This window comes from Colletotrichum lupini, chromosome 2, assembly GCF_023278565.1.
Source record: "Colletotrichum lupini chromosome 2, complete sequence".
NCBI classification, from domain to species: domain Eukaryota; kingdom Fungi; phylum Ascomycota; class Sordariomycetes; order Glomerellales; family Glomerellaceae; genus Colletotrichum; species Colletotrichum lupini.
In genome coordinates, this window is record NC_064675.1 from 5141258 (window position 1) to 5151955 (window position 10698).

Here is a 10698-nt window from a genome sequence, read left to right on the forward strand (position 1 = left end):
CCGTCGTTTTTTAATAAAAGGGGTAGGATAAGAAGATTAACCTCGTTAATTTAAATATAACTAATATTAAAAAGTAATATAAAGCTAAGCTCGTACGAGGGGTATATATTATAAGTATTTATTAATTTAAAATAATTTTTAATTACGCTAGGGTAGTATAAGCTATAGATTTAATTAAACGAGATATTAAAGTACTTAATAAGTAGCTTAAGTAATAATAAACGAATTTCGATCGAGGTCTCGTTTATTACTTAATCGACTTTATAATTGGTAAGTTTTATATTTTTATTAATAGGTTATTTATAAATAATAACGACTTTACTTCGTAGTTAAAGTATATTATTATTTTAATTAATAAGAGTATAAGTAAGAGTAAATTTATTATATATAGTAATATAATTTATTATTTATTAATTAAAAATAAGTAAGTAATAAGAAGTGTATTAGCGTTAAAAGTTTATAATATAATTAACGACGTTAACCTCTTTTACGTAATTTTAATAACGCTAAGGAAAATTACTAATTAAATTAGCTTTTTATTTATTTTAATAGTTATTTATACTAATTTTTACTTATTATATAAATACCTTATTAAATTAAGAATAACGAAGGAAAAGAGGCTTATAATTAATATTATAACCTTTAGGTAATTATATAAAAGGCGCGAGATACTTAAGATCCGTTAGATTAATAATAAAAATAACTTCGTAAACGTTTTTATAAAAGTAGTATTAAATAAGGAATTAAAATAATTCGTAAGTAATAAAAAAGTTACTATATAAATAAAGGGATGGGTTATATAAAAAGAGTAGAAAAAAGGGGGAAAAGGAGACGACTTAGTAAACGGGCCCGAGGTCGAATTATATTTCTAATTATAATAGTTAAATTAATAAAAAAAAGAGAAAGTTAGTATTAAATTAGAAATCTAATTTAACTACGGTATATAGCCGACTACGTAGGGGTTAATTAGGGGCCCTATTTATAATTATTATAACTAGCCTAACTTATAGTTAGAACCTCCTTTTTATATTTACTACGTAAATATTTATATAGTTTAATTAATCTCTTCGTTAACTACGGTTCGAACCAACTACTTTATAATAGGGATACTAATATATTTATATAGTTTAATTAATCTTTTCGTTAATTACGGTTCGAACTAACTACCCTATACTAGGGATACTAATACTATAGATAAAGATGCCTATTTAGCCTATGTCTTAATAGTTTGATTAATATGCGCAGAGCAAACAGTGATAAACACAGCGCTATATGTATCATTTGGGTAATGCACGAATGGCGACTTCTTTGGAGAGGCTGAGGCTGAGGTTGCCGAGAGCGATATCCCTAAGATGTCGCACTATCGCAGTCAAGCCAAGTACCCTGAGTCGACTTCCTCTAGGTTAGCCACGCAACTACTCGACGCCAATGTTCTATTCTCCTTAAAACGTATCAGGAGCAGGCGGTAAGAAAAATGTTGAATAGACTTTGAAAAATCGATGTCGTTTGCTTTCATGCTGGGAACCGGCGCTGCAGTTGGGCAGGGCGAGGCGAACGTGCAGGGCAGACAACAGAACGATGCCGCATGCAAGATGACGCCAGGGTCGGAATACCGATGACAAGGTAAATGGTGGCCTAGTCTCAGGCATGTAATATTGGATGTCACAGCACGACGCAACCCATGGTGATGATCCAATATAAAAGATTATTTTGAGAAATGCGTTCTCTTATTGATGACGTCATTGAACAGTTATCAAGTTGGAAACAAAGGCACCCAAGTCTGCTCCTCCAAAGCTGAGGAACTTACTCTGAACAATACCAGGGTTTCCCTCGCAACGGGTTCCGTGTGCCGGAAGGATCGGAACGACACAATTGAGTAGACCACCCCCATGGGCCATCTAGGCGGCGTACACACCCAGCACCTTGCTAAGCCTTCTGGAGGAAACCCGTCCTCACAAGCCTATTGTTCTTCTCCCCTTCTGCACAGATCCGCCGTTCCAGTCGAGAGACTACTCATTGCGAATCGCACCGTTTCATTTGAACGGGCACCGCGTGTCGAGGCAGACGCCGATGCTGGGCGTGTAGCCCGCGCAGTCGAGGTCCGCGGCGCAGCCGACGGAAGGGCCGCCGTAGCAGCAGCAGCACTCTGCCTTTGTGGGGGCGCGCTTGTCGAGGGTGGTGGTCTCGGTTCCGCCTGGGGTGGCGGCTGCTGCTGTGACGGCGGCGGCGAGGGCGAGGGCGAAGAGAGATTTGAGTTGCATTTTGATTTTTGGGGGGGGGGGGGGGGAAGTGTTTGGAGAAGTGGGATTTAGGCTTCTGTGCGGATGGAGTATGGTGCCTTTGTCTTTGAGATTGACGTGCTTCGCTGAAAGAATTGGTGATGCTTTATGTAGGTTTGGCATTCAAAGGTATGTGGCATTTTTGCTGGGAGATTCGAGGTGATGAAGAGAGAGGATGTTATCTACATTCCTATTATGGAGTCATCCACCGATAGGATTCGTTAAATCTCGAGTGATCACTGTCTTAATTGACAGTATCGGGGGGCACCAGGAGCTGACAAGAAGCGGGGGAGGGGGTTGAGTAAGGCAACGAGTGAAATCATCGGTTCTCAGAAACCCCTCTGTCTTATACGAAAGACTTACAGCGTTTTCAACCTCTCGTATCTTGAGTAAGCGAGCTGAAGGAGTCTCCGGGCGTAGAAGGATTTGCGGCACAGCAATCTGGTGATCGCGGGGCTTTATAGATACCTTGAAAAGGCCTTATCTGAGCTGACAATCTGGAAGGTGCCAAGAAGGAAGGAATTGAGTCTAATGCGGGTTGGGTTCGGGGTTTGGACACTTGATGGAGAAGGTGGTTGTGTAGACGTCTTGCCTCCTTTTTTTGTGGCGATTTCATTCACGGTGGAGGATGTGCTTTGTTCAAGCGAGTCTATATCCTCATGTTATTCGGATCAATTGAGTGCAGGATACGATGGAAAGGACCGTGAATCGCAAGAATACATGGCACGGCGGGAGCATAGTCACTAGGCATTCTGTTCGGGGACCGTTCTTGCCTCAACTTACGTGTAGAAGGACAAAGTGCTGCTGCTGCTGCGAAGAAATTCCTCTCAATGCTCAAAAATTGGGAGCTGAATGGGCTCGTGATAACCCGTTTAGTTGGAAATCAGCATCGCGATATAGACGTGAAGTTGAGAAAACTTGCGTCATATAACCCGAGCATACAAATTAGAGGATTCTGTCACGTAACAGGGATAGTAATCGCACCTCACAAAGTACCCGTCACGTGCTAAATCACGTGTCTATCTCAGATATTATATATATAGACCTTTTCCTTTTATCTATTTCTACTTTAATAATTAAGCCACTTTTACTATACTCCGTATACCTATTACTACGTACTATAACTCGTAATAATTATAAGCCTAGTTCTTAATTAAGACCCTATATTATAATAACGTACTTATTAATACGATTTTTACGATCTTTTTAAAATAACTAACTTACTTATACCTACTTTAGCCTAAGTTAAACTAACTAGCTACGATAGTTAAATTAAATAGTTTAACGCACTTTATACTATAAGTAAGGGCGTCGGGGTCTAGAAGTATATCGACTTAGACGCTCTAAATTCTAACGTATTCCTTAACCCTTTTATAGCGCTTACTTCGCCCTCAGAATTCGGACGATTAGTTATAACTTATAATAAAAAAGAACTACGAACCTACTAGGCCCGTTATAAAGTATTTAAAAATAACTAAAAAAACTAAGAAATCCTCTATTAATAGCTTTTAAATATAACTCTTAGTATAAACCTTTCGACTTCCTTAAGTATAAGTAACTTATAAAACTAAGCCGGGTTTTTTTTTATAAAGCTAGTTATACTACTTACTTTACGTAAATAAATCTATCCCTATACCGCACTTATAAAGAGGATTTATACGCTCGAGAGTATTTAGAAATAATAGGAGCTCGACGCTAAATATAAGTAACTTATAGCTTACGAACGTAACATTATTAATATATATATTAAAATCCTCGCCTAGTAGTTAATAAAATTAATTAACGCTATACTATATAAATACGTATTTTAAAAAGCTACCGAGAACGGCGCTAAGTTTAGTATATAGCGAATCGTTAAATATTTAAAATAAGAATTTATACCCCCCGAACTAATAATAAGGAATATAGTTCGAGAAGAATATTAATAAGCTTTTAATAAAGCGAGGACCGGAATTAACCCCTAACGCTAATATAAAGAATAATAGTCTACTTACTTCCGAGCTAAAACGTATAATATTCTAAAAATTAGTAAAGAGATCGCTATACTTAACTTCTTAGTTATAGTTAAGTCTAGACTTAACTTTATATAGGGCTAACGTATATATAAAACCTTTAGTAAATTAATAGCCTTTAGAACGTACACGAAGACCCTTAAAAGAATTACGTATATATTTAGCTTAATAACCTAGGACGTATATACTAAACGACTTTTAGGTTAAGGAGGGGCTTACTCCACTTTTACTAAATGCTCTAACTTAGTTAATAACGTAAATAATAAAAGTAACGTTATATACTCTTATAATCGCGCACACTTATAGCGCCCTATAGCGTATTAAAAATTAAAATAAGTACTTATAGGCCGAAACGCTAATAAGTTACTAATACGAATACTAAAAAGCTATATAAAGGAAGTCCTTGCCGCTATTAAATTAAATAAATAAAAATCACTCTACGGTAAGCTTAAGAAAGCTAGTTAACTAAGGAATAATAGAACCCCTAAAAAACCTAGGTTTTTAAAAAAATTCTCTAATTAACCCATAGCGAGCTTATTAATAAACTAGGACGAGAGCTACGTAGTTACTATACTTATAAAGAGTTAGGACTTAAGAGAAAACGCAATCTTTAGTACCCCTATAAATAGCGCTTACCCCCTTTCCTAGAGCATAGTAATAAATAGCTATAAAGTAATATATCTAATTAATAATAAGAGCCTATTTAAACCCGAGAGTTACGTATTATTAAGTAATAAAGACTACGTTAAATTAAGAACTACTATATTACTTATTACTATACGTAGTACTTATATTATAAAAAGTATCTTAAATAGACCTAAAAGAAAAAGAACTTATAATTTAAAGCTCTAAAACGTCGCTTATATTAAGGGATTTTATATTAACATAATTTTAAAAACTCTACTAAATAAAAGCGCACTTTAGTACTGCGGTCTAAATTATACTTTATAATAGGGAACGCTTTATAAAAGCACTATTAAAAAGTAGCTTATCTAAAAGAATAATCTAATCTTCTTTAAATATAAGCTCCTCTAATCCTATCCTTTTTCTATAAACCTCAAGCGTATCCTATAAAACCTAGCTAATATTATACTACTAGTTAGCTATAAAAAATTCCGTTATTTATATTAACGTACTTATAAAAAGTCTAATAGCGCGCTCCTCTAGTACCTTAGAATAGGTTATCTCGGACCTAATACTCTTCGTTAATTACTATATAAGACTCGAAGTATACGTATTAAACCTTTATTATAAGTTAAGTATAAAGTATATATATTATCTAAAGCTAAGATAATAATCTTAAGAGGACTACTTTTAAAAAAAGCCTTATAACTATAGTACTATATATATTAAGATCTCTTCTATTTTAAACTATTTCTTAATAAACGATAATATATACTTATAGCTTTTAATAAATATAATAAGTAGCTTAGGGGGTTCTTTTTAAAAATAAAAATAGAGGAAGAAGTACTTTTTATATTATAGAGCCTCGAGGTAGCGATTCGCTATTAAAAAAGGACTCTAATTTACTTTTTTAAAAATAATAATAAAACCGCTCTCTTAATTATAAACATTAAACGCGCATATAAAACGTAATATAGCGAGCTAAGAATTAGAATAGAACTTCTACTTCTATATATAAAAGAACTTATAAATAATACTAAAAAAATAAGTTAACTTATAATTACTAAAGCTCGTAAAATACGCCTTTTTATAAACCTCCTTATAAATTTATAAAATAAAATAGTATTAATAGTAATTTTTATTTATAATATTACCCTACGGGAGGCTAATAAAAAAAATTCGCTTATTATAATAAAAATTAACTAGTAGAAGTAGTATTAATACTAATAATAAACGGGTTACTAAGTACGGGATTCTAAACTAGTTACCCCGTATCTTAGTAGCCTCTATATATATAACTACTAAGCATACCCTCTTTATAAGGATCGTAAAAGGGGTATATATTAAAAAGAGTTTAAAGTACTTCCCCGCAGGTATATAGGATACCTAGTTAGATATATACTAAAAACGCATAACCTATATAGGGTCTAAATACCCGCGCTTAAGTAGGTATTTATTATAAAAAATATTAAGTTTAATAAAAAAATCTTTTCTTATCCCGTATATAAGGAATAAGCTATCGTAAGCGAGTAAGTAAATCTAATAATTTAAGAAATATAAGAACTCTTTAATACTAATAATAAGTTAGTTCGAGTACTCAGGGAAGTAAATCTAAACTTTAGAAATACTAATACTTAAGATAACTCTATAGTTAAGGATAGTATTATTATTAAATTTTTAACTATTTAGGACGCTAAGTAACTAATAGACGTACTTTAGGATATAATAAATAAAGCTAAAGAAGCTAATATAATCTTATTATTACTATTAACCCCTAAAATAACCCCCTTATATAAGCTCGGGGGTAGGGGTAAAAAAGGGGATATAGTAACCGGGTTATAAATAGCTTTATGTAATCTATAGTCCTCCTTACGAGCGCTTATATATATTATAAAAGTTCTCGAGCCTTTAATTCCTAACAGCTCTTAGTAAAACGCTAGAGTACGTAATAAACGAGGTACTAATTACGAGGAAATAATTCTTAACGCTAAAATCGATATTAATAAAGAACTTTTATAATAAACCTCTATTATTATATAAGAACAAAGCTTATAAAAACTACCTTATTAAGTACTAAGTAAAGCTCTATTAGGTCCTAGACGTTTAAACCGGGCCCGCAGACCTCTATAATACTTTAATAATAGTATTTTTATAACGCTCTTATATTTAAACATAAGAAATAGTAATTACTATAACTATCTCTAGGACTACTTTTTCTCTACCTTTATACCTAATTAATAAAAAGCTATAAAAAAAAGTAATATAGGATATATAATACTCTATTAAATAATAAAAAGAGTAGTTTATAAGACCTACTTAGAGCGCTCTAAAAGAGTTTAAAAACTACGACTTACTAAAATTAACTTCTAGAGCCTATTAAAAAAGTTTAGTAATATTAAATATCTCTTATTATAACTATAGAAGTTACTTAAGAATACTATAGACGTAAAAATAAAAAAGCTAAGGGATATTAGTATATAAAAAGAGGTCGATTATAATCCTAAATAAAGGATCCTACTTCTATTAAAATAAATATATATTTATAAATACGACGTTAATAACGAGGTTAGTAAAATAAAAATACGTATATATATAAGGGGGGATATATAACTACTTAACCCCTTATAAAATACGTACGCTTCGACGCTCGCTATAAAGGCCTTTAGGCTTATAATAATAATAGCTACCTAATTCGACCTTAAGGTAGACTAATATAATATTATTAACGTATTCCTCAACGCGCCTCTTAAGAATAAAAAGCTAGTAATTATTAAACTCCTAGAGGGATATAAGGTTATTAATAAAATAAGCAAACTCTAACGCGCTCTATATAGCCTCTAAGACTTACTAATTCTCTAGTTCTAAACTTTTACCTCTATACTCCGTAATATAAACATAATATATAACTACGAGGAGATCTATATTTACTAAACCGTAAATAAGAAGGTAATACTAATATTCTACGTTAATAACTTTATTATTCTATACTATTAAAATAACTAAAAAGCAGCTTAGAGAATCGTTGATAGTATAAAAGAATATATTAACTTTAAAGAGAATAAACTAATTAATTACTTCTTTAGAGTACGGATTTTATAAAACCGTACTACTTATAAGGTTTACTTTATTTATAATATATATATCGAGCGAGTTACTAAGCGCTTCGACCTTATAAATTCACTATATTTAGCTACCCCTCTTTTTTAAAAAGAGTTTAAACTAAACGAGGGGTAGGTAATAAAAGAAAAAATAAAGAGCTACTAAGAGAAAGTCGGGAGTATATTTTATATAGCTATTATAATTAGACTAGACGTCGCCTTTACTTATTTATAATTATTACGGTTCTTAACTAACCTAAGCGCAACCTATATTAAAATAATTAATTACTATATCTAATATCTCTATATAACGAGATATCTTGCGCTTTATTACAGTAATATACTAAGTACGTAATTATTACTTCTAACTAAAAATACTAGCTTCGTAAATAACGAGGTAATACGACGATTATCTTAAGAATATATAATATTCCTTTTTAATAGCCTAATTTAATAAAAATTAGCACGCTAAGTAACGGTTACGACGTTAATTACTAAAACTAAGCTTCTTTATTTTAAAAAAACCGCAAAAGAGACTATAGCTCTAAAACGCCTTTTTAAAAACATTACCCTTAACTTAAAAAAAGTATAGTTAGTTAACTACGATAATTAATAAACAATTCGACTCGTCGTAAGGGAAAAAAAAAATTTACTTAACTTCGCTATATTGATATATAAAACATATAACTAAAATAAGAGTACGCTAAAAGTAGCTTTAAAGTTACTTATATATTAACAAAAGATATACTAGTAAATAGACTTATTAAAAACCTTTTACAAACTAAGTTTAAATATTTCCGCACACTTCTTAACCTCTATAATACGTAAAAAGCTATTATAAATAGCCAAAATAGTTAAAAATAATTAATTTAAGCCACGCTTAAAAAAACTTAATACTTAAAAATATACGTTAAATAGGCCTAGAATAGTAAAGAGAACTATACTTATTACGGGGGGTACTTTAACCTCTCGGCGTTCTCTTTTACTTCTTACTACCTTTTTAAAAAGAGCTAGCCTTATGTTTTTTAAACCTTAGAATAATATTAAATATAAACTTTTAAAATAATAAGTATACGATATACCCTTTTTAAAAAGCTTATTATTTAAACTAGTCTTATCCTTACTCTTAGACTCCGAGGGGGGGATAAGTAAAAGCCTATTAAAGCTCTTATTATTATTATTTATTTTATTATTACCCTTATTACGGCCGCTAAGGAGAGCTTTAAACTTAATAAAGTCCTCGGTATCTTAATTAATAGCCTCGATATTTTCTTAACTAAAGAGGGAGAGCTCGGTAGCTAGGCCTTAATAAGTAAATAAGAGGTTACGGGGGGGGTAACGACTTAAAGGGGCTCGTTAGTATTATTACCTATTTAAACTTTTAATAAACTATATAACGTATATATAAGAAGTATTATAAAAATTGCGCAAAACTTACTATTATTTCTGGATATATTAAATATTTATATTTAAAATAAAATTAGTAAACGATTTAATAGCGTAAGCGTATATATATAATAAACGGGGGTACTTATAGTAATTATAAGAGGTTAAAAAGAGGAAGAAAAATAATAGCTAAGTAACGCTATAAGAATTTAAATATACATAAAGCGGCTAGGTAGCCTCGCCCTTAGTAATTTATATATTAGAAATAGTAAAATACGTACTATTCTAAGTTAAGATTCTATTTATTTTAAACGAAGGGATATATTTATAATAAACGTAATTTAAAAAACGCATATCCCTTACGCTTAATTTTCCTTTATTTATATTTAACTAAATTAGGCCTTTATAAGGGCATTTAGAGATTCTATTTTAGGTATGATAGCTCCCTAGCGGTAGTAATTAGGGGGTATATTACGTAATAGGGATAGTAATCGCACCTCATAAAGTGCCCGTCACGTACTAAATCACGTATCTATCTTAGATATTGTATATATAGACCTTTTCCTTTTATCTATTTCCACTTTAATAGTTAAGCCACTTTTACCACACTCCGTATGCCCATTGCTACGTGCCATAACTCGTGACAGATTCAGAGTGGATTTATAGTCCCGATTGAGCAGCGAAACTTATAGGCTTGAAGTCTGAGATTTGGGACGGCCGCGGCGGAGGAAATGCCCGCCTCCGCGGACCGCGGGAGAGGGACCTCTCTCTCTCTAGTGTCTCGGTTTGGGATTGAAGACGGGGCCTCGTCCGCCTCCGCGGCTCAGCAAACTGATTGGCTCAAATCAACACGGAGCCCGCTCCGAACCTCTCTGGAGTCTGGGAGAGGGGATGTTGATCCCAAGGAAGAAGCCGAGTTGACAGTTGACTCAGTTGAGAGCCGAGGCGGCGGCAGGCAGCGGAGGGGCAGCCCGCCCCCGCGGGATAGAGAAAGCCAAGGGTCTCGGACTAACTCGAATCTTGGATACGGGAATAGTGAGAAATCGTGGTCTTTGGGTCACTGTACGAGGTCCTGGAGTCGCTGATTGGAACAAGAACGAACAACGTGCTAAGAACGTTTGGTTCAACGTAGACAAACCCCTAACGGAGCTTCATCCGGCTCCGAAATGGTGGCGATTTTGTTGACTTTTTTTTGGGCGGCCTGTGTAACGTGTTACGCTGGCAGGCAACGCAGGTCCGTCACACCCTCATTCCGGTCCCTTTCCTCCGCGATGCGCGCGATGCGTGTTCGGGGTTAGT

General features: G+C 33.2%; 1 protein-coding gene across 1 annotated transcript; it reads right to left on the minus strand.

Moving 5' to 3' along the window:
• Window positions 1-2033: 2033 nt before the first annotated feature.
• Window positions 2034-2261, minus strand: CLUP02_03870 (uncharacterized protein; the record flags this gene model as incomplete). Its single annotated transcript, XM_049282887.1, has 1 exon — window positions 2034-2261. The coding sequence occupies one exon, from the start codon at window positions 2259-2261 to the stop codon at window positions 2034-2036; it is 228 nt and encodes a 75-aa protein (XP_049140030.1).
• Window positions 2262-10698: the final 8437 nt, after the last annotated feature.